The sequence below is a fragment of the Stigmatopora nigra genome, chromosome 5 (genome assembly GCF_051989575.1).
Source record: "Stigmatopora nigra isolate UIUO_SnigA chromosome 5, RoL_Snig_1.1, whole genome shotgun sequence".
NCBI lineage: Eukaryota > Metazoa > Chordata > Actinopteri > Syngnathiformes > Syngnathidae > Stigmatopora > Stigmatopora nigra.
The window spans coordinates 3849348-3873418 of NC_135512.1; the positions used below are offsets into that span (position 1 = coordinate 3849348).

Sequence of the window (24071 nt, forward strand, 5' to 3'; positions counted from 1 at the left end):
TTGTAACTCGAGCGAACGTTTCTCGTTTGAAATGAACTCAAAACAAATTAATTTGTTTCAACCCTCTGAAAAAAACACCAAAACAGGATATTGGATTGGAAAAAAATGTTTTATTTGTTCTAATTCGCCATCTATTAACAAAGTAATGCATAACTAGGGGTGTTATAGTAATAAAATGTGTTTTATTGAACTAAAATTATCTAGGGCGAATTATTTGATCCACATTTTTTCATCATTGGATTCACATTGGAATTTATCAAATACATTTCCGTGTCTTTTCATTCTTTATTATGCGTTTTATTGCTGCGATTTATACTCGGGGCGGTTTATAATCCGTAAAATACGCTTCTCTCATTTGCCATTGAACAGAAGTCGGTGTGATAAAATGGCAAAGATTTTAAGTATCACCAAAGCAGGAGATGTCAAACAGGTTTTGTCTCTTTTCAGTCAATGTTGTTCAGGTCATTAATTATACCGCTTATTAATTTTATCTATGAATACCTCACAGGAAAAAAATGAATGATTGTCGGTATTTCTTAAACTTAATTGTTTTCGAAAATACTCCCTACTGTTGTAACGGGGGGCCTTTCCCTGGAAGGGGTGCCTCGTAAATCAACACTTCTTACATTTCTAGCTTTGGTATGTGGCCAGAGGAGACGGTCCAAAATTTGAAGAAGCAACATTCCCAAAGCCGTACCCCCGGGAGACCGGCTCAAACTTGCCTTTGGCTCTTCTCCCGGAGGAAATGAAATGTCGCAATGCGAAATCAAAAATAAAAAAAAAGAGGAGAAAAATGTATCAGTGCAAACTAATAGGACTAATTTGCTTGTTTTTGACACAGATTCCACTTCATCCAGTGCCAGATGCTTTAGTACACGAAGTTCTAAACCTGGCATTTAAGCACTTTAAACACAAAGAGGGGTGAGTAAAAAAACCGATTTGGTGATTCCTTGTTTTATGTTTTTTTTTAACCTAGACATGAATATTGTCAGAATATATTTTAGTTGACATTTATTGTATTATACTTCACTTACTGTATTTTCTCGCATAGATGCCATATTTGTCATTCAAAAAAATTATGTATATATATATATATATATATATATATATATATATATATATATATATATATATATATATATATATATACACACACATATATACACACATATATACACACATATATACACATATATATATTTATATATACACATATATACATACACATATATATACATATATATATTTATATATACACACATATATACATATATATATATACACACATATATATACATATATATATTTATATATACACACATATATATACATACATATATATTATATATTTATATATTATATATAATCGCATGAATTAGTCCAGGGGTGTCAAATATAAAATAAGCAACCTTACATTTTATTTTGGGGATTTTGTGTTCACTGGGTTACCATTAGGTACAATGGTCTTATTATTTTTTTGTCATTGCAGATACTGCGGCCCCAACACAGGAAACGTGCACATCATTGCAGACTTGTATGCCGAGGTCATTGGTGTTCTCACACAGTCCAAGTTAGTAATAAAATAAAAATAAAAAAATAACGCTGTAAAAAGTGAAACCACAGCCAATCGTTCATTTGAATTTCTATCGTATTTAAAATTTCCTTCCAGGTTTTTAGCAGTGACGAAAAAGTTCAACACCGAGCTGGACGAGCTGCGGAAAAAGGAGCAGAGTCCCTACATTGTGCAGAGCATCATCAGCCTCATTATGGGGATGAAATTCTTCCGGGTCAAAATGTACCCCGTGGAGGATTTTGAGGCCTCCTTTCTCTTCATGCAGGTGATCTCTCCATATTACAAAAGAGGTTATTGCAAGGGTATCAGACTCGGTTGGTTGGCGGGCCGCATTAACGTCAACTCCATTTGATGTAGGCAGGACCATTTAAGATATAATACTTTGATTTTTTTATGTAAATGGATTAAAAGAACTGGATTAAAAGCCCTGGATATTCGTTTTTTTATACATCTAAAACAATGTTTAGTTTTTTTATATTTTTTTTTAATAGATTTTACAAAATGATTTTTTAACTAAAAACACATGAAAAAAACGGATTCAAAAATGACTGATTGATTTAAAAGGGGGGGAAAATCAGGAAATTTAATATACATCTATACTCTTCATTTAAATTTTATCCTAAAACAGTAAATCAGGATTCATGATTTACTTTCCAATGCCAGACAAACTGATATGGCAGTCCAGATTATTATTATTATTCATGTTACCTCACCCAGAAGTTATTACACAGAAGGGATTGTGTGTCGTGCTACCGCAAGTTTAGAGTCCTAATGGATGTGGGAAAAATGCATCTAGTGAAGAATGGTCACCATCAACATTCACATTCATCTTCCCACATTGTTGTTACTTGTCTCAAGCCTGACCTGCTTGTCTCCGTAGGAGTGCGCCCAGTACTTCCTGGAAGTCAAGGACAAGGACATAAAACATGCCCTTGCTGGCCTTTTTGTGGAGATCCTAATCCCCGTCGCCGCTGTGAGTCAAGACACTTTTTTTCCCGCGTCTTTGTTCTTCCCCTCCTCGGACGAAAGCCCTTCGGAGTCTAATTGTGTTACAGTGTTCCCTCGCTACTTCACGGTTCAGCTACCGCGGACTCAGAGCTTCGCGGATTTTTTTGGGAAAAAAATACAAATATTACATTGAAACAACATATTTTACAGTTTTTTTTTTGTTATAACATGAATTTCACTCTCTCTACCCGTATTATATATGGTGTACTGTATACAGGGGGTAAAAAAAAAGGTTAAAAAAATAAAAAATTAAAAAATAAATTAAATAATTTTTTTTTTTTTTTGGGGGGGAATTAAATTCAAATTAAGCATTTTTGAAGAGGAATCCCTACTTCGCGGAAATGCACTTATCGCGGGTGGTTCCGGTCCCCATTAACCGCGATAACCGAGGGAACACTGTATTTGCTTCCACATCCTGCTTTAATACGTTTTTTCTTGTTTTTGTCCTCCAGGCGGTGAAAAATGAAGTCAACGTGCCATGCCTGAAGAACTTTGTGGAGAAGCTCTACCAGACCACGTTTGACCTTAGCTCCAGAAAGAAGCACTCTTTGGTTCGTATGAACTTGCACCTTCAGTTAGTGTCTAATGATATCTATTAAGGGTGCCCCAGACCAGTTTTTAATTGACCCATTTATTGATTTTTCATGTCAATCGTGTTATTTATTGTTTTCCAGCACTTGAACAGATGTTTGCAAATTGGTTATTAAGATTTACATTGGTTTTCATTGACTAGAGATATCAGAATATTTGCTTTATCTTTTTTTTTTTAAATATCTAGACTACAATAATGTTTCCCCTCCCAACTTTTCTGATATATATTTTCTAAATTAAAAAAATATATATACATTTTTTTAAAAAAAAAAATTCATGAAAGAACTTTAAATTTGAGGATTATAGAGCAAATTTATTCGAAAAGATATAGTTTATTTTAAAGGGGGCTATTGGACTTTCCCATTTGTTTATCTGCTATTAACTCATTTGTTATTTATTAAAAAAAAGAAAATGTCCTTTATATCCTTAGATTTTTTTAAATTTAAAAATGGACAAAAGCAATTATAATATTTACAATAAACTCATTAAATGCTATTTATTGGTACTGATAATACAAGAAAATTCAGTCTTTTTTAAACGTATTCACAAAAACTAGATTCAACATCTAAAAATCGGAAAAAAAGACCATTTAAATTGTTTTTAGACCCATACACAATCTCTGTAAACAATATTTTTTCCAAATAATCATGCAAAAAAAAATGAATCCATTGATATATTTGTTCTGGCCCCTCCTACCCAGGCCCTGTACCCCTTGGTGACCTGCTTGCTGTGTGTCAGTCAGAAACAGTTCTTCCTCAACAACTGGCACATCTTCCTGCAAAATTGCCTCTCGCACCTCAAGGTAAGGCCCGCCCCCCGACATGTCAGCCATCCCCAAAACAAAGACCTCATGGAGTCTTTTTGCAACACTAGGGCTCCACAATGCTTAATTCACTTTGGAATCCTCGTGACTACTGTAACATTTATCCCGCGCTGGTATTTTGGTGATGAAAAGCAACAGCGTGACTCTCGTTCTTTCATTGTTGGGATGGTTAACTCGATGCTGTTGATTGGATTAGAGGGGGTGTCAGACTCGGGTTGGTTCGCGGGCCGATTTAACGTCAACTCGATTTGATGTGGGCCAGACCATTTTAGATATAATATTTAGATTTTTTTTTTATAAATAGATTAAAAGAACTGGATTAAAATCCTTGAATATTCAGTTTTTTATAGGAATAAAACAATGTTTATTTTAGCTTTTTTTAGAATATATTTTTAGATTTTCCCAGAGGAATTTTGAACTAAAAACAAAGAAAATATGGATAAAAAAAAGCAATTATCGATTTAAAAGGGGGAAAATCAGGGAATTTAGTATACATTCATACATACGTTTTTATAGGTCTAAAACAATGTTTATTTTAGCTTTTTAAAATATATTTTTACATTTTACAAAATAATTTTTGAACGAAAAACAAAAACATTGATAAAAAAATGACAATTATTGATTTAAAAGGGGAAAAAATCAGAAAATTTAATATTCATCTCTAATCTTCATTTTTGATCCTAAAACTGAAAATTGGCACTCATGATTTACTTACTCGGCCCACACAAAGTGATGCGGCAGGCCACATTTGGCCCCCGGGCCGCCACTTTGACACCTTTGGATTAGAGGGTGGCCTTACTTGTTGTGACTGGTGTGCCTCGTGGCCGTGTCTTAGAGATCATTATGTTGTGGGGGCAGATCTGGACAGGAATAGCACTTGATTAAAAATGGGATGATAATACGCTCATTGTTCATCTAGGGCGGGAAAAAAAGCGTGATTCAGTGCTTTAGGTACTAAACTAAATTTAGCGCAATAAGTGGACTCATGGATTTTTAGCTCATGAGCTGTCATTGACGACGATGAATGTGAAATTGATGACTCCCAGTTGAAATGGGTTGAATTTCTGTCGCTGTGAAGGAAACTTGAAGATTCTAAAATACTTTTTTGGGGGGTGCAAATTTGCTAACAATTGGATTTCAAAGTGCTGTTTCAAGTCAGTTCTGTCAACTTCCCGTCAGAAATCAGTGAAATCATTTTTTCTGCCATTCAAATCAGTGACTTTAGGTCCAATCATACCTGAGTTGATCTTTGAGGAGATTGTTTAGTGTGTTGATCTTGGCTCGTTGTTTTGATCTTTGGACTTGGTAACAAATTACAATCGGTTGATTTGTTCGGAATTTAGTTGATTTTCAGTGTTGTTGTTGAAATTATATGTCTGATTATTCCCCTCTTTTCATTTTGGTTTTAACTCTGTGGCATCAAAGTTGACTTAAAACAGACAGTCTAATTAACACACACATTTTATGTGGTCTTTTTGATGTTAAAATTAAGGTTGCCAACAATAATCCATTTATAGATCAAGTATTTTTTTAGGAAAATTGTTGACCTAAAAAATGTTTTTTACGATTGAACAAAAAAAAAAGAAAAATAATTTAGCATTATACTCCAGAAAATACAGCATGCAAATTCAAATGTAGTTGCCGTCCATGTTTTTTAATGCACCTTTGGAGCTAAAACCTTTAATACAAAGTCATGTAAAATTAAAGTTGATTTCTAAATAAGCCGATTAGCCCTAATCACAAAACTACAAAATAATGGCTTCTTGTTCTAACCTTAGACTTCGGTGGACCGAGTCAAGTGGCTCATAAATTGACACAGGACCCCCACCAAACCAGGCCAAATCAGCAATTTGCCTTTTTCTTTTACCAATATGTCAACGCTTAGCTTTGCGCCAAACACGAGGGCATTGGTTGGGTCTGCCATTGTGTTTGCGTGCCACAACGGAGGGAGGAATTTTGCCTGCGATGGGAACGCCACACAAGAATCTGACACAGAACAAAGGCATCATTTGTCATAAACTCAAGAGCCTTGTATAAAATAACACAAGTCGGGTCAAGTAGTAATTGCCATTTCATTGCCCTAAGCCACCCCCACCCGACATCCTTATCAACGACAAGCAATTGGTCCGCTTTTAGATTTGCCACACTGTTAAAACTCTCAATTCTTCTCGCTTTTTCATTTCTAGCATTTCTTTCCATCACCATTTTTCTTTAACTTTTTTGTTTTGTTTACAGTGGAACTTCCAAGTCTGAAGCACAGCAATAGATTAACTTCCAAGTCATTAAACGGCCTCAAACAATTTAAGAAAGAAATGAATACTGTATTTTCACGACTATACGGCGCATCGTATTTTTAGCCGCAGTGTCAATAACGAGTGCTATTTCTGTATTTTACACACACAAAGGACGTACCGTTTTTATAGACGCAGCCAGGCAAATAGTAGCTAGCTAATATCTAGCATTACTATTCCAACGCTGTCTTCCATGCTTCGTAAAGCTGTGTTGATGTCAATTTATACAGGCTACAATCCATTGGGTGTATTGACAAAAGAACTATATATCCCAGCAGTCACTGCGCAGTACTTTTTCTACGGGAAAATAGTAGAGTTGGTGTACCCTATCAACTGATTTATTTGATTTTATGGTGATAACAATTTCCATATATATGAAGCGCACTGGATTATAAGTCTATTTTGGAGAAAATGTAAGACTTTTTTGTGCGCCTTATAGTCGTGAAAATACAGTATTTGGTTTCTGAGGCTTATTTGAGTTTTTATCTTCCAAATGGTTCATTTCTGGGTTTTCCACTGTACTTCAAAATTCCAACTACGTCTTTCTTGTATTCACATCATCTCCATTCTGTCTTCTGCTGTCTCTTCACGCGACTTGTTTAATTGCAGGCCACAGCACATCAGCACTGCATTAGTTTTTACAACTTTTTTTTGCATCAAACAGAAAGTCGGCACTCATGATTTACTTTCCCGGACCAAACAAAATGATGTGCGGGCCAGATTTGGCCCCCGGGGCCGCCACTTTGACACACGTGCTTTTAACATGACATTTTTGCGAGTATTGTAGCATGCCAGGTATTATTTTCATCTCTTTTTTTTATGTTTATAACTTGCATGTTTGTGTCTGTGTGCTCACTCTCCCCACCAACTTTCATTCTTTGCCTGCTGTCACGTTTATCTTTTCCCCCTCCTTTCCCACATCCGTCCGTCCACCCGCTCCAGATGCCGTCTAACAACAGCATCCGAAAGCAGATTGAGACGTTGCAGGTGAGTGGCGTTGCGCCATGCTCGTGTCGCGGCCGCTCGTGGAATCCAAAGGAAGCTTCTTTGCGTCTGACGGCCTAAGCGTGTTGACATTTGCATGATGAAAGTGCCCAGTGGAAATATACGCGCGTGAAAGCGCAATGTTGAGTGTAGTCATGCGTGCTACCATCTCGGGGCCAAACGCTTCTTTCAAGTCGGCTTAGCTTAGCTCCTGCTAAGAAGCATTTATTGGGGTTTAGGACCTTTTTGAAATGTTTGACGCCCATGCTGTTGCTCCTTCTCTCTTTTTCTTTTTTTTTATGTTTTAAAAACAAATTTAAACTAAGTCAAGGGTGTCAGACTCAGGTTGGTTGGCGGGACGCGTTAACGTCAACTCGGTTTCATGTGGGCCATTTTAGATATAATATTTAGATTTTTTTTATAAATGGATTAAAAGAAATAGATTAAAAGCCTTGAATATTCAGTTTTTTTATAAATATAAAACTGTTTATTTGACCTTTTTATTTCTTAGTAAGGGAAAACATCTAATAATCATTTGCTTTTCATTTCAAATGGAAACTATTTCTTTAAATGATATTCAATATTAAAGTGGAAAACCAAAAATGTTTATATTTATTTTTAAATTTTACAAAATGCTTTTTGACCTAAAAACACAAAGAAAAAATGGATAAAAAATGCAATTATTGATTTAAAAGGGGAAAAATAGTAAATATAATAGACATCTATAATCCTTATTTTAATTTGATCCTAAATCAGAAAGCTGGCTTTACTTACTCGGGCCGCACAAAATGATGCGGCGGGCCAAATTTGGCCCCCAAGCCGCCACTTTGACACGTGCTCTAAAATATGCGCTGAAATTCACTGGTTCATAAAGTATTTCTGTTTTTCCTCCCACAGAACAAAGACCCCAAAATGTCCCGTGTGGCCTTGGAGTCTCTTTACAGGCTGCTGTGGGTTTACATCATCAGGATCAAGTGTGAGAGCAACACTGTCACACAGAGGTCAGCACTTTATCTCAACTACTACCAAAGATCTATATCAATGTTTTTCTTAATGATAGAAACCAATATCCTGTGGTAGTAAATATAACCAAAAACATGACGTGCCTCTTTCTTTTCTTGGTCCTAGTCGACTACTCAGCATCGTTTCAGCACTTTTCCCCAAAGGTTCTCGCAGTGTGGTGCCTCGAGACACGCCTCTCAACATCTTTGTCAGAATCATCCAGTTCATCGCTCAGGTACCACAGAAATGACACCAAGAATTATTATTATTATTATTATTATCCCTTTGCTTTAAACCCTTTACTAACTTTAGATATAATATTTAGATTTTTTTAAATAAATGGATTAAAAGAACTGGATTAAAAGCCCGGAATATTCAGTTTTTTATAGATTTAAATCAATTTTTATTTGAGCTTTTTTTAAAATATATTTTTAGATTTTACAAAATAAATTTTGAACAAAAAAACTGGAAAAAATTGATAAAAAAATGACAATTATTGATTTAAAAGGGGGAAAATCAGGACATTTAATATACATCTATACTCTTCATTTGAATTTGATCTTAAAACAGAAAGTCATCACTCATGATTTATTTTCCCGGGCCACACAAAATGATGCTGCGGGCCAGATTTGGCCCCCGGGCCGCCACTTTGACACCTGTGCTTTAAACTGATTCCACTTTCTAGGAAAGACTGGACTTCGCCATGAAGGAGATCATTTACGACCTCCTGTGTGTGGGGAAGTTTCACAAAGCCTTCACAATCAACCCAGAGGTAAATAATCATAATAATAATAATAATAATCGGACTTAGGCTTTGTCATCATGATTGACTCGATAAAAGCCTAATTTTCATCATACCCAGAAACTGTGTATGACTAAATTGGTACTGCTTCTCAATAAAGATTTTTTTTATAAATACCGTATTTTCAGGACTATAAGGCGCACCCTCAATGAATGTCACATTTTAATTTTTTTCCATATATAAGGCGCACTGGACTATAAGACGCTCTGTTTATTTTGGAGAAAATGTTTGACTATTAAGTCGTGAAAATTTGATTCCTGTTTTCCACTCTGACGCAGAGGATGAATATCGGCTTGCGAGCCTTTCTGGTAATCGCCAACAGCCTTCAACAGAAGGACAGCGAGCCCCCCATGCCCACCACCAGCATCATCATGCCCTCCGGGAACACGTTACGTGTTAAAAAGATCTTCCTCAACACGACTCTCACTGACGAAGAAGCAAAAGTCATAGGTAGGCTTGACATTTCTTATTTTTTGGCTCACATTGATGGCCTTTTCGGATTTGCACTCGCAGGCATGTCCCTGTATTACCCCCAAGTACGGAAGGCCTTGGATAACATCCTGAGACACCTGGACAAGGAGGTGGGACGCTCCATGAGCATGACCAGTGTCCAAATGTCCAACAAGGAACCAGAAGACATGATCACGTATGTTTGTTTCGCATGCTGATGTTGGTGTTCCATTTTTATTTTTTTGACTGGAGTGGGTTTTCTCAACAGGGGGGAGAGAAAGCCAAAGATCGACTTGTTCCGCACGTGTGTGGCCGCCATTCCAAGACTGATTCCTGATGGCATGAGTAGACAGGATCTCATAGAGCTGCTTGCCAAGTAGGTCTCGTTTGACTTGGGAGAGGGTTTTTTTATTCCAGTTTGGAGATGTTGTCATACTCGGCCAATATGCTTCCCTTATTAAAGATTGCAATTGTTCTTATTAGGCGATAAATAACTGGGGCAGCATAGGGCGCATTTAAAGTCTACAATAGTGGTGTCAGGCTCACGTTTGTTTGCGGGCCGCTTTAACTTCAACTTGATTTCAGGTGGACCATTTTAGTTATAATATTTAGATTTTTTTTAATAAATTGATTAAATGAACTGGATTAAATGCCCTGATTATTCCGTTTTTTATAGATCTAAAATTATGTTTATTTTAGCTTTTTTTGTATATATTTTTCGATTTTCCAAAATGTTTTTTTAACTAAAAACTGAGAAAAAATGAATTAAAAAATTACAATTGATTTAAAAAGGGGAAATGTAATATACATCTATACTCTTCATTTTAATTTGATCCTGAAATAGAAAGTCGGCACTCATGATATACTTTCCCGGGCCACATAAAATGATGCGGTGGGCCAGATTTGGCCCCCAGGCCGCACCTTTGACACAAAAAAAATCGAAATATTATATCTAAAATGGTCCAAACCCACCTGAAATGGAGTTATTGTGGCCCACTAAGCAACCCAAATCTGACACCCTTGTCAAAGACAATGATTTTTTTCGTCCAACCGGCAAATGAACAATCCCACCTTCTCAGGTTGACCATCCACATGGACGAGGAACTCCGAGGCTTGGCCTTCACTTCCCTTCAGGCCCTCATGGTGGATTTCCCCGAATGGCGCGAAGACGTCCTGTCGGGCTTCGTCTACTTCATCATGCGCGAGGTTACTGACGTGCACCCCACGCTGCTGGACAACTCCGTCAAAATGCTCCTTCAGCTTATCAGCCAATGGAGGCAGGTGGCCCAGAGCAATAATAACAGGAGCCACGACGTACCGGTCAGTCCAATACCCAAGCTCAATTTTCTTTCTTCTTTTTTCCACTTTTTTCCGTCCCTTAAACTCGAGATGTCGTCCACAGAGTTCCAGCAGCAGCCATTCTCTCTCCACGGAACGTTCGTTGTTGGGCGTGCTGCACGTGGTGGAAGGTTTGGCCGTGGTGGTCTTATGTAGTTGTCGCCCCGCCACACGGAGGCTGGCCGTCAACGTCCTGAAGGAGGTCCGGGCGCTGCATACCGCTCTAGGCGTCGGCAAGGTTATAGATTTATTGATTTTTTTTGTTTGTTTTTTAAATGCCATTGCAAGTTAGGTGAGGATTTTGAGCATTTTTCTCTTGCACTTTTTTTAGGGTGACGAGGAATTGGCGATAGATGTCATGGACAGATTGAGTGCGTCAGTGTTGGAGAGCTTTATACATCTTACTGGTGCTGATCAGGTGAAAACACAAATCAAAAGCATTTATTTTCATCATACACGGATGTGTATAACGAAATTGGTGGTGCTACTCCACAAAGTGTGTTTTTCCAGTTAAAAAAAACAAACAAAACACTGTATTTTCACGACTATAAGGTGCATCGCATTATAAGGCGCACCCTCAATGAATGACATTTTTTCCATATATAAGGCGCACTGGATTATAAGGCGGCCTGTCTATTTTGGAGAAAATTTAAGACTTTTAAGTGCGCCTTATAGTCATGAAAATCCGGTAAATAGTAATATAAATGTATAACAGGTCACATCCCGGCTAAGTAAGTTCTAAAATATTGCACACGTGTCAATGTGGCGGATGGGGGAATATAAATCTATACTCTTCACTTGGATTTGATCCTAAAACAGAAAGTCAGCACTCATGATTTACTTTCCTGGGCCACACAAAATGATGCGGCGGGCCCAGATGTGGCTCCCTGGCCTCCACTTTGACATACGTGCTCTTTTTCATTAAACAGAAAAGAACAGTCTGCACTATTTGTAAAGCATTGAAAAAGGAGATCATACTGAGTTGTAAATGGCACAAAGAAAGAGGCTGTCAAAATGTGAAAATTGTCTTTTTTCATTGTGAAACCCCAGACCAACTTGCTGTACTGCCCCAGCGGCATCGACCTCCAGTCGCTGGCTGAGTGGAGCTCGTCGCCCATCAGCCACCAATTCGACGTAGTGAGCCCGTCGCACATCTGGGTCTTTGCACACGTCACCCAGGGTCAGGACCCCTGGGTCATCAGCTTGTCCAGCTACCTCCGCCAGGAGAACCTCCCCAAACATTGCCCTACCGCGCTCAACTACGCCTGGATGTTTGCCTACACTCGCCTGCAATTGCTGTCTCCTCAAGTCGACGTCAAGTACGAGCCCCGCCCCGTCCGTCAATCCGCCGGACGTCACCGTTGACGCCGTGTGTTTTTTTGCCACCCGGCAGCAGCCCCATTAATGCCAAGAAAGTAAACAGCCTGAGCGGCAACGACTCTTACGTCAGCCTGTGGCGGAATTACCTGATCCTGTGCTGCAGTTCGGCCTCTTCGTCGTCCTCACCCACGTGCTCCTCCTCGTCCACCTCGGGCTCCGTCCGCTGCTCCCCGTCCGAGACGCTGGCGTCCACGCCGGACAGCGGCTACAGCTACGATTCCAAGGTAGGGGAAGCCTAGCGCGCTGCCCCACACCGGCCAGTCCTGGCTTCAATTTTCCATCTTGACATACGAGTGCTCCCGACATATGAGCAATTTGAGATAAAATTGAGTAAAATTCCGGGCAAATATTTGTCTTGAGATATGAGACACATTTTGATATACGAGTTACATTTTGGGCAAATATTTATCTATAGAAACGAGACAAATTTTGATATACGAGTAAAATTTCGGGCAAATAAATATCTTGAGATGTGACACACATTTTGATATACAAGTATAATTTTGGGCAAATGTTTATCTTGAGATACGAGAGTAATTTTGATATACAAGTATAATTTCGGGCAAATGTTTATCTTGACATACGAGACAAATTTTTGATATACGAGTAAAATCTTGGGCAAGTATTTATCTTGAGATATGAGACAAATTTTGATGTACGAGTAAATTTTCGGGCAAATATCCATCTTGAGATACGAGACACTTTGATATAAGAGTTAAATTTTGGGCAAATATTTGTCTTGAGTTACGAGACAATTTTTGATATACGAGTAAAATTTCGGCCAAGTATTTATCTTGTGGTACGAGACAAATTTTGATGTGCGAGTAAAATTTCGGGCAAATATTTATCTTGAGATACGAGACAAATTTGGATATACGAGTTAAATTTTGGGCAAATATATATCTTAAGATACGAGACACACTTTTGATATACTAGTAAAATATTGGGCAAATATTTCTCTTGAGATACGAGACACATGTTCAATTAAATTTGTTTATGTTATGTTACGAGTGCCGTTGCCATGCAAATAAAATATGATTATTATTTTTCTCCTGGCAGATTGTGGGCACACCCTCCCCTTCCTCACTGTTCAAACACATCGTTCCCATGATGCGCTCCGAAAACATGGACATCACGGAGTCTCTGGTGCTGGGGCTTGGCAGGACCAACCTCGTGGCCTTCAGGTACCAGTCACATTCCACAATGATTTCCTTCCTATGTGGCTGTCGCGCCTGCTAACGTTAGCAACTTTGGCTTCTCTGACAGAGAGTTGATAGAGGAGCTCAATCCCATCATAAAAGAAGCTCTGGAGAGAAGACCTGAAGTAAGTATTAATGCTAAATCGTCAGTTTTTATAGATCTAAAGTGGTGTCAAAGTGGTGGTCCGGGGGCCAAATCTGGCCCGCCGCGTCATTTTGTGCGGCCCGAGGAAGTAAATGATGAGAGCCGACTTTCTGTTTTAGGCTCAAATTCAAATGAAGAGTATAGATGTATCTTAAATGTCCTCATTTTTCCCCTTTTAAATTAATAGTCATTTTGTAATCATTTTTTTTCTGTTTTTAGTTCAAAAATCATTTTGTAAAATCTAAATATATATATATATATATAAAGCTAAAATAAACATTGTTAGGATTAATTTAAAATAAAGAGTATAGATGTGTATTGAATTTCCTGATTTTCCCCCTTTTAAATCAATAATTGTCATTTTTTAATCATTTTTTTCTGTGTTTTTAGTTCAAAAATAATTTTCTAAAATCTAAAAATATATATAAAAAAGCTAAAATAAACATTGTTTTAGATCTATAAAAAACGGAATATTCAAGTCTTTTAAACCAGTTCTTTTAATCCATTTATAAGAAAAAAAATCTAAATATTATATCTAAAATTGTCCACATGAAACCGAGTTGACGTTAATGCGGCCCGCGAACCAACCCGAGTCGGATTTGGCCCCCAGGCCGCCACTTTGACACCTGTGATCTAGCTTATGATATAGTTTTATTTAGTTCAAAACAAAAAAATGATTTATTTTTTTGCTTGACAGAACATGAAGCGACGCAGGCGCCGTGACATCCTCAGGGTCCAGCTGGTCCGGATTTTCGAGCTCTTGGCTGATGCTGGTGTCATCAGTCAAACGTACTGAATTCACAAATAAAGATCAACACCGGGGGTTCTCAAGAGTATTGCATCAGAAACATTTTTTTTCTAAGGATAAAATCATTTTTTTTTGAGAACTCCCGGTCAAGACAATTTCAGCATAAGGCTTTCAAAGTTGGGTTATATACCTGTTATACACTTTTTGCAGAGCTAGTGGGGGTCTCGATGGCGAGAGTCACTCTCTGAACAGCACGCTGCTAGAATACGTGGACATGACCCGTCAACTTCTGGAGGCGGAAAACGACAAGGACTCGGACACGCTCAAGGATATTCGATGTCACTTCAGCGCCTTGGTAGCAAACATCATCCAGAATGTTCCAGGTATCAGTCATTTTTTCCCATTTGCAAAAAAGCCCTATCCTTGTACTTGATTTCATGTGGACCGGACAACTTTAGATATAATATTTAGATTTTTTTTTGAATTTTTATAAATGGATTAAAAGAACTGGATTAAAATGCATGAATATTCAGGTTTTTATAGATCTGAAACAATGTTTATACGAGCTTTTTTTAAATATATTTTTAGATTTAGAAAAATGATTTTTGAACTAAAAACACAGAAGAAAATAGATGGAAAAATGACAATTATTGATTTAAAAGGGAGGATATCAGGAAATTTCATATACATCTATACTCTTCATTTTAAATTGATCCTAAAACAGAAAGTCAACTTGATTTCATGTGGGCCACACCATTTTAAATATAATATTTAGATTTTTTTAATTTTTATAAATGGATTAAAAGAACTAGATTAAAATCCCTGAATATTCCGTTTTTTATAGATCTAAGACAATGTTTATTTGAACTTTTTTTATATACTTTTAGATTTTACAAAATGATTTTTGAACTAAAAACACAAAAAAAAGATTAAAAATTGACAATTATTGATTTAAAAGGGGGAAAATCAGGAAATATAATATACATTTATATCTATCATTTTAATATGATTCTAAAACAGAAAATCAGAACTCATGATTTACACACAAAATGATGCGGCGTGCCGGATTTGACGTATACTCTTCGGGTCCCTCCTAGTGCACCAGCGTCGAAGCATCTTCCCGCAACAGTCGCTGCGACATAGCCTCTTCATGCTATTCAGCCACTGGGCCGGTCCATTCAGCATCATGTTCACACCATTAGACCGCTACAGTGATCGAAACATGCAGATCAACCGACATCAGTATTGCGCCTTAAAGGTACGTGACGAGGAGGCAAGTGACCCCAAAAGTAAAGGTGTAACAGTTTATCACGTTTTATTACCAGGCTATGTCTGCCGTCTTGTGTTGCGGACCTGTTGCCGACAATGTCGGCCTTTCCTCTGATGGATACCTCTACAAGTGGTTGGACAACATTTTGGATTCACAGGATAAGAAAGTAAGATATCTAATATGCAATCCCACTGATATAAACAACATTGAAAGTCCTTAATGCTATTTAGAACGCAAAAACAGAACTATTACTGTATTTTCTCCCATATTACCTGTATGATAATTGAATTGAGGGTGAGGCTTATATGCGCATAAAAAGACGACATGGACAAAACGTTATATTGCAAGACAATCTGGGCAAAGCGGTCATTTATTTCAAAATAGAGAAAAGATAAATTGATAAAACGCTTAACAAAATTGACGTCTATGAATGAAAATAAAGAAGAAAAACGTATCTTGCGTAAAATGTGAAAAAAACTCACTTATGATTCATATAGTATCTCAGAAATAGCAGGTGCGATGATTTTTCTTAAGATTTTCCCTTCAAAGTAACACATTTGTACTCCATATTAAAACCATAAATATGGAGGTAAAAATGTGTGATTCAGGGAGCGGCTTATATGAGGGAAATTGTCAAATTCAATGGATAATAGGCAAGAAAATGCAGTATTCTTAAAATTAACAGACTAAGAAAAACATTTTTTTTAGACAAAATATGCATTTTGATTGTTCATCACATGGCTCTCTGCACTAAATGTGTGACTGAATAGAATAGCCCAAAGAACAATGTGGTTACATAATGCATTCTAACTGCATAACATAGGTGCTATGTCAAATGAGCATGTCACTTTTGCTTGGCCTAACCCAGGAAGTTAAGGTCATACTCGTGTACACATAGATCCCTCTAGTGTTGCACAGAAGTACTGCCAAGGCTTTTCAGCCCGGACTTTACCCAGATTTTACACATTCATCTGTTTACTGTCAACTTAATTTCACGTGGGCTGGACAAGTTTAGATATAATATTTCAATTTTTTTTAATAAATGGATTAAGAGAACTGGATTAAAATCCCAGAATATTCCTTTTTTTATAGATAGAAAAAACAATGTATATTCTAGCTTTTTTTATATATATATTTAGATTTTCCAAAATATTTTTTGAACTAAAAACTGAAAAAAAATATTTAAAAAATGACTATTAATTTAAAAGGGGGAAAATCAATGTTTATTTGATCTTTTTTTAATCTATATTTTCAGATTTTATCAAATGATTTTCGAACTAAAAACTGAACAATTTGATTAAAAAAATGACCATTTTTGATTTAAATGGGGGGAAAATACTACAATTTAATATACATCTATACCCTTCATTTGAATTTAATCCTAAAACAAAAAGTCGCCATTCATGATTGACTTTCCCGGGCCACACAAAATGATGCGGCGGGCCAAATTTGGCCCCCAGGCCGCCACTTTGACCCACATGGTTTACATGGTGTGCTTTGTCCTTTCAATTTTAGGTTCACCAGTTGGGTTGCGAGGCAGTCATGCTGCTGCTTGAGTTAAACCCGGACCAGAGTAACTTGATGTTCTGGGCCGTGGATCGCTGTTACACTGGCTCCCGTCGCGTGGCCTCAGGATGCTTCAGGGCCATCGCCAACGTCTTTCATAATAGGTTGGAAATGGCGGGCTCATCCTTTACAGCCTGACTTGGTTTCAGTTGCCTCTATTCCACTTCTTTTTCTTATACTTCCAGGGATTATCAATTTGACACTGTGGTGCTACTAAACTTGATTTTGTTCAAGGCCGCTGACTCCTCCCGGGACATTTATGAGGTGGCCATGCAACTGTTACAGGTATGAAAGAGTTGTTATATTTATATGATAGCTTTTGTTTAAAAAAAAAAATTGCGTCCTTGATTCTTAATTGAAATGATGAACGTTGCAAGTCTTTTCATTGTAGTACTGCCGTCTAGTGGCCAAATACATATATACAGGAGACACTGTATTATGCTTGAATGGAATTTTCCATTGATTTTATCTGGAGAATTTAATTTAAGAGGCGAACAATGTGAATAATTGTGGTTAAACATCATTATTCAACTCATGTAAAGGCATCACTGTATTTATTAAATTACAAGTTTAAATAAATATCTTTAAAAACTATTTGACAAATTAGTATTATTAGATTAAGTTTAATTAAGTGTATTGCTTCTTACCCAATGTTTTTTCGATCCTCATTTGCAGATTCTCGAACCCAAGTTCTTCCGTTACGCCCACAAGTTGGAAATCTTACGAACGGACGGCATCCTGACGACGCCCTCACCGCTACCGCATCTCTACTCTGTGTCATACTACCAGCTGTCCGAGGAACTGGCCCGAACGTACCCAGAGCTCACACTGCCCATCTTCTCAGGTCACTGTCTCTTTAAATCAAGGGTGTCAGACACGGGTTGGTTCACGGGACACTTTAACGTCAACTTGATGTCACGTGGGCTGGACCATTTTAGATATAATATTTAGATTAATTTTTTTTTATATAAATGGATTAAAAGGACTGGGTTAAAATCCCTGAATATTCCGTTTTTTTATAGATCTAAAACGATGTTTATTTTAGCTTTTCAGTATAAATTTTTAGATTTTACAAAATTATTTTTGAACTAAAAACTGAAAAAAATGATTTTAAAAAGATACAATTATTGATTTAAAAGGGTGAGAATCAACAAATGTAATATACCGTATTTTCACGACTATAAGGCGCACTTAAAAGTCTTGCATTTTCTCCAAAATAGATAATATAATATAATTCGGTGTGCCTTATATATGGAAAAAAATTAAAATGTGTCATTCATTGAGGGTAGGCCTTGTAGTCGTGACAGTTTACTTTCCCGGGCCGCACAAAATGATGCAGTGGTCCAGATTTGGTCCCCGGGCCGCCACTTCGACACATGTGCTTTAAATAACTTCTCTAAGTAGAGTGTGAAACCTCTTGTGATTGACTTTGAAACAATTCCCATCCACTGACAACACAGAGGTGAGCCAGCGGATCCAAACGGCGCATCCCGGCGGTCGCCAGGTGATGTTGCACTACCTCCTACCTTGGATGAACAACGTGGAGTTGGTGGATTTCAAGCCCGCCACGCGCCGTCCGGATGACCCCGGCAGCGGAGAGGAGGACGAGGACTCACAGGACGGGGACATAATGATGGTCAATAGCCGGCGATGGCTACGTGGAGAGGGATGGGGCTCGCCCCAAGCCACCACCATGGTGCTAAACAACCTCATGTTTATGACGGCCAAGGTAGGTTGGATTCAGATTACATTGGTACCTTGACATATGATCTTAATCCATTCCGGGACTGTATGTCAAGCTTTTTCTAACTCGAGCAAATGTTTCCCATAGAAATTAACTAAAAATAAATTAATTGGTTCCAACCCCTCTGAAAAAAAACACCAAAACCAGTATATTGGATGTTTTATTTCTTCTAAACAGCTGAGCTTACCTACGTATTGATTGGATTAGATAACTTTATTCATCCCGTATTCGGGATTTTTTTTTGTCACAGTTGCAAGAGGGTGAGAATACAGACACAGCAAAATACATTGTAGACATAAATAGATAGGTAATAAGTAAGTTAATAAATATATACATGAATAAATATAAAATTAAATGAGCTTGTTGGATTGGATTAGATAACTTTATTCATCCAGTTTTTGGGGAATTTCATTGTCACAGTAGCAAGAGGGTGAGAATACAGACACAGCAAAATACATTGTAGACATAAATAGATAGGTAATAAGTAAGTTAATAAATAAAATAAATACATATATAAATAAATAAGCGTTTTGCTGAAATATATATATATACATATACATACACATTCATATAGATCAGCACATACACATACACATAGATGTACATAGATGTATTGATTGTTGGTAATGAAGTTTTATTCTGAGAAAGGCTGCCATTGGCTATTGGTGTTGTGTACGCAAGTATACTTCATTACCCAGAAAGCCCTCTTTTTGCATGTGTATTTTGCGTTTCCTGGTCAAAACTCATCTGAAGAAATCCTTCAGTGCTCGTAGATATCTGTTATACACGAAAGAGATGTGGCAAAAAAAGACAGTGCGCTACAATGATAAACAGCCTCTCATGTCATGGCCACCTGGCTTGGTCACATCTCCAAATTTTGATGGTATCGCGGGCGAATTATTCAATCTAAATTTTCATCGTAGGTCGAGGTACCATTGTAGAGGTAAAATAGGAGAGTGACAGGTTTATCACCATTTTTGTTTTTTGTTTTTTTGGTCCAATCGCAGTATGGGGATGAGTTCGCTTGGTCGGAGATCGAGAACGTGTGGACGACGTTAGCCGACAGCTGGCCAAAGAACCTGAAAATCATTCTCCACTTCCTCATAAGCATGTCCGGAGTCAGCAGTGAACCCAGCCTACTGCCCTACGTCAGTCCAGTTCTTGTGCAACTGCTGGTATTTTGGCCACACCCACCCTAAAAACCGTCCTTGGTGTCTACAGGTGAAGCGGGTAGTGGTGTATCTGGGTCGCGACAAGACCATGCAACTTCTGGAGGAGCTAATGAGCGAACTGGAGTTGACGGAACCCGTCAGCTCGGCCGTGGCACACATGGACAACCCGCCTTTCTATCGTATCAGTTCCAGCTACAAGATACCTTCAGTCGCTGGTTAGCCACGAGTTTTTGACTTTTACAGTTCCCAGAAGTCTTAACGTTTAGTCTTGTTACGTCTTTGTGGTCCCGCAGGTACGACATCTAGCAGCAATACGATAATGCCGGGGCACGATGGTCACCATGACGCCAAGGTCAAAGATTCAAACATGGAGGACAGGTATAAAACTTTGATATTACGCTGTAATTTTTCGTTTAAAAAATGGTGGTTGAATCAAGGGGACGGCTTATATGTGCAAAAATTAGATCTGATATGCACTAAACTGCAAGGTAACAAGGAATAAACGGTCTTTTTTTTCATAATAGAGAACGGATAAACAGATAAAACACTGAACAAAATATTTTGATGTCTAGGAATGAAATTAGAGAAAAAATTAAACAGTATCTGGCATAAAACATGAAAAAACTCACTTACTTGTACCTGCCTTTGCTCGCTTAGGGCGCTGCAATCTTACCTCGGGATGACAAACTAGACTGGTTTGAATATAAACTGATTTTCCCTTCAAAGTTATTAAAACCATGAATATGAAGGTGAAAATTGTGAATCGGGGGAGTGTCTTATGTGAGGGAAATTGTAAAATTCAACGCTTTTAAGGCCATTTTAAGGGTCGGTGTTATATGTGGGGGTGGCTAATATGCGAGAAAATATAGTAAATCTGGATAACAATAATAATAATTGGACATAGGCTTTGCCACCATCATTTACAACAAAAGCCTAATTGTCATCATACCCATTAACTGTGTATGACGAAATTAGTAGTGGTTCTCTATAAGGTGCGTTTTCTCGGAAAAAGACCCAAATAAGTGATAATTTCGGACTCGTAATCTTCCCTTCGCTAATTATTCCGGCGCTTAGTCATTCTACGCAGTCTATAAAAAATCACAAGCGCTATTATCTTTTCTATCTACATTCTTACTCCACCCAATGGGTTTAATCCAGCCAAAGTGATTTCAGTGAGCGCAAATTAGCATCTCAGTGCTAACAATGTTTGCATGTTTTGCAGTTACACACACCTAGACATCTACGGTGGTCTGAACACTAACCTCAACCGCCAGCATCACCGTCTGGAGTCTCGTTACAGCAGCAGTTCAGGCGGCTCTTACGAAGAAGAGAAAAGTAAGCACGGAATTCCGCCGCCGTCCGTCAATGCAAACGATTTCCTGAACTCACTTTATTTGTTACTTGCTATCTAGGTGACTCTATGCCGCTTTACGCCAACTGGCGCTTAAAGGTGATGGATCACAACCGTCCGGAGCCTCTCCCCTTCCCACCGACGGGAGGCTGCTGGTCCCCGCTAGTGGATTACCTGCCGGAGAACAACGCCCCCGCAGTAGCCTTGCACAGGTAAGGCCAAGAAACTGTTGAGAAATAAATTACCATATTTTCACGACTATAAGGCGCACTTAAAAGTCTTTAATTTTCTACAAAATTGACAGGGCGCCTTATAATCCAGTGTGCTTTATATATGGAAAAAAATTTAAATATGTCATTCATTGAGGGTGCGCCTTATAGTCCTGAAAATACGGTAGGCCAGGCAGAAATAACTGAATGCGGCAAAATATCAATTGTTATTTTAGATTAGATTAGAACGTCATTTCATCCCGTATTAGGGAAATTTCTTTGGCTGCTGTAGCAATACAGACACAGAAGAAATTATAGACCTAAACAATGTTTATTTTAGCTTTTTGATATATATATTTTTGGATTTCACAAAATGATTTTTGTACTAAAAAAACTGAAAAACTATATTAAAAAATTACAATTATTGATTTTAAAGGGGAAAAATCAGGACATTTAATATACATCTCTACTTTTCATTTTAATTTGATCCTAAAACAGAAAGTCAGCACTCATAATTTACTTTCCCGGGCAACACAAATGATGCGGCGGGCCAGATTTGGCCCCCGGGCCTCCACTTTGACACATATGGACTTGAGGTTTTAAATAAAACATTATAGTGTCAATTTCCTAATCAGCTATGTGATCTTGAAACTCTTGACTAGTCCAAAAAAAATCAATTTTGCCTGCTGTTTTCCAGATGTAACATCGCCGTCATCCTCCTAACCGACCTCATTGTGGATCATGGCGTTAAAGTGGAATGGAGTGCCTATTTGCATCTCCTACTGCACGCCATATTTATTGGTATTTTCCTTTCCATTTTTTTTAACCTCCCTTGACCTCCTAATTGGTGCTTACGGTACACCTGCCCCTCATCAGGGTTCGACCATCAACACCCGGAGGTTTACGAGCACTGCAAGCGCCTCTTGCTCCATCTACTCATCGTCCAGGGCGCCAACAGCAGTGTTCCGGGTGTGGCCATGGTGCTTCTCCGTAACAGGGAGTTCAATGAAACGAGAGTGCTCACAGTCAAGCCACCTCCGCCCGAGTTTCACTTCACAGGTACGGTGGTAACTCTACTTATGAAATTAATTTTATTTCTTGAATTTTTTTGACATTAGACCTATATTTTATATGTAAATTGTTACATTTTTTCCATGGTTCTGTAAAATCGGCCAACTAAACCACAGGTGTTAAAGTGGCGGCCCGGGGGCCAACTCTGGTCCGCCGCATCATTTTGTGCGGCCCGGGAAAGTAAATCATGAGTTCTGGTTTTCTCATTTAGGATCAAATTAAAAGGAAGAGTATAGAAGTATATTAAATTTCCTGATTTTCCCCCTTTTAAATTAATCATTGTCATTTTTAATCATTATTTTTCTGTGTTTTTTAGTTCAAAAATCATTTTGTAAAATCAAAAAATATATTTAAAAAAAGCTAAAATAAATGTTGTTTCAGAGCTATAAATACTGAATATTCAGGGCTTTTAATCCAGTTCTTTTAATTCATTTATAAAAAAAAAAAAAATGGTACCGTGACAATTTCAAAATAAAATAAGGTTTTGGGTATTTGGTGACTTGAAACTATTTTTCTTATTATTGGAGCAGTAATTTGCCTTTTAAGAGGTTTCGTAACCATAAAATTTTGTATGTCGAATAATTAACGTTTGTTTTTGTGGTTGTAGGCGTGCAAGAGTTGCTGCCTGACTGTCAACCATCACCGGTGACCGACTCGGGCCTGAGCTCCAGTTCCACGTCCTCCAGCATCAGCCTTGGTGCTGGGGGGTCTTCGCTATCCCACTTTTCTCAAATGTCCCACACGTCACCCTCGCTCCTCAGCGAAGTGGACGCCAGTGCCGAGAAGGACGAGAAAGTCAGGGCGCTTATAGAATTTATTACCTCCAGGTGAGAATGCCAGTTTTTTATCAATACAGAGTTTGCATTTTTTGAGAGCAAATCGGGAGGAAATCAAAAACTAATTTGTCATACAGAAAACGCGGACCACTTTGGAACCATGAAGACGTGTCGCCCAAGAATCCCAACATCAAGAGTGCTGAGCAGCTGAGCCCATTTGTCCGACATGTCATGAATGTCTTTAAACTTTCCCAGCCAGGTACCAATTCTTATATAGAAGTCTATTAAAAAGTCTTAAGTTTGCTCCTCTTTCCATTTTAAATTGTCCTGCATGGCACAAAGTTCTGGAATTTGGGATGTTTTCATGCAAATTTTGTGTCAATTTTTTTTTCCATACAATTTTTACATACCGTATTTTCACGGCTATTCGGCGCATCGTATTTTTAGCCTCAGTGTCAGTAACGAGTGCTATTAATGTATTTTACACACACAAAGGAGGCACATTTTTTTTATAGATGCAGCCAGGCAAATAGTAGCTAGTTAGAAGCTAGCGTTACTATACCAACGCTGTTTTCCAT

General features: G+C 37.9%; 1 protein-coding gene across 4 annotated transcripts in view; it reads left to right on the plus strand.

The window, feature by feature from the left end:
- fryl (furry homolog, like) overlaps positions 1-24071 on the plus strand; it is a 60075-nt gene that overhangs the window by 18460 nt on the left and 17544 nt on the right. For 2 of the 4 annotated variants that reach the window (XM_077717952.1, XM_077717953.1), the window contains exons 7-43: positions 842-921; positions 1490-1570; positions 1670-1838; positions 2454-2546; positions 3034-3132; positions 3873-3974; positions 7229-7273; positions 8168-8271; positions 8399-8507; positions 8958-9044; positions 9353-9524; positions 9588-9720; positions 9793-9900; positions 10604-10844; positions 10927-11100; positions 11194-11280; positions 11913-12181; positions 12256-12466; positions 13302-13426; positions 13509-13566; positions 14284-14375; positions 14545-14717; positions 15432-15592; positions 15660-15770; positions 17120-17274; positions 17356-17455; positions 17846-18014; positions 18631-18899; positions 19922-20062; positions 20136-20301; positions 20380-20464; positions 21309-21421; positions 21499-21649; positions 22344-22447; positions 22523-22705; positions 23325-23544; positions 23631-23752. In XM_077717952.1, coding sequence (XP_077574078.1) covers positions 842-921; positions 1490-1570; positions 1670-1838; positions 2454-2546; positions 3034-3132; positions 3873-3974; positions 7229-7273; positions 8168-8271; positions 8399-8507; positions 8958-9044; positions 9353-9524; positions 9588-9720; positions 9793-9900; positions 10604-10844; positions 10927-11100; positions 11194-11280; positions 11913-12181; positions 12256-12466; positions 13302-13426; positions 13509-13566; positions 14284-14375; positions 14545-14717; positions 15432-15592; positions 15660-15770; positions 17120-17274; positions 17356-17455; positions 17846-18014; positions 18631-18899; positions 19922-20062; positions 20136-20301; positions 20380-20464; positions 21309-21421; positions 21499-21649; positions 22344-22447; positions 22523-22705; positions 23325-23544; positions 23631-23752 — 5062 coding nt within the window. The remainder of the gene's footprint in view (positions 1-841; positions 922-1489; positions 1571-1669; positions 1839-2453; positions 2547-3033; positions 3133-3872; positions 3975-7228; positions 7274-8167; positions 8272-8398; positions 8508-8957; positions 9045-9352; positions 9525-9587; positions 9721-9792; positions 9901-10603; positions 10845-10926; positions 11101-11193; positions 11281-11912; positions 12182-12255; positions 12467-13301; positions 13427-13508; positions 13567-14283; positions 14376-14544; positions 14718-15431; positions 15593-15659; positions 15771-17119; positions 17275-17355; positions 17456-17845; positions 18015-18630; positions 18900-19921; positions 20063-20135; positions 20302-20379; positions 20465-21308; positions 21422-21498; positions 21650-22343; positions 22448-22522; positions 22706-23324; positions 23545-23630; positions 23753-24071) is intronic. The other 2 variants (XM_077717954.1, XM_077717955.1) reach the window with 1 other exon arrangement.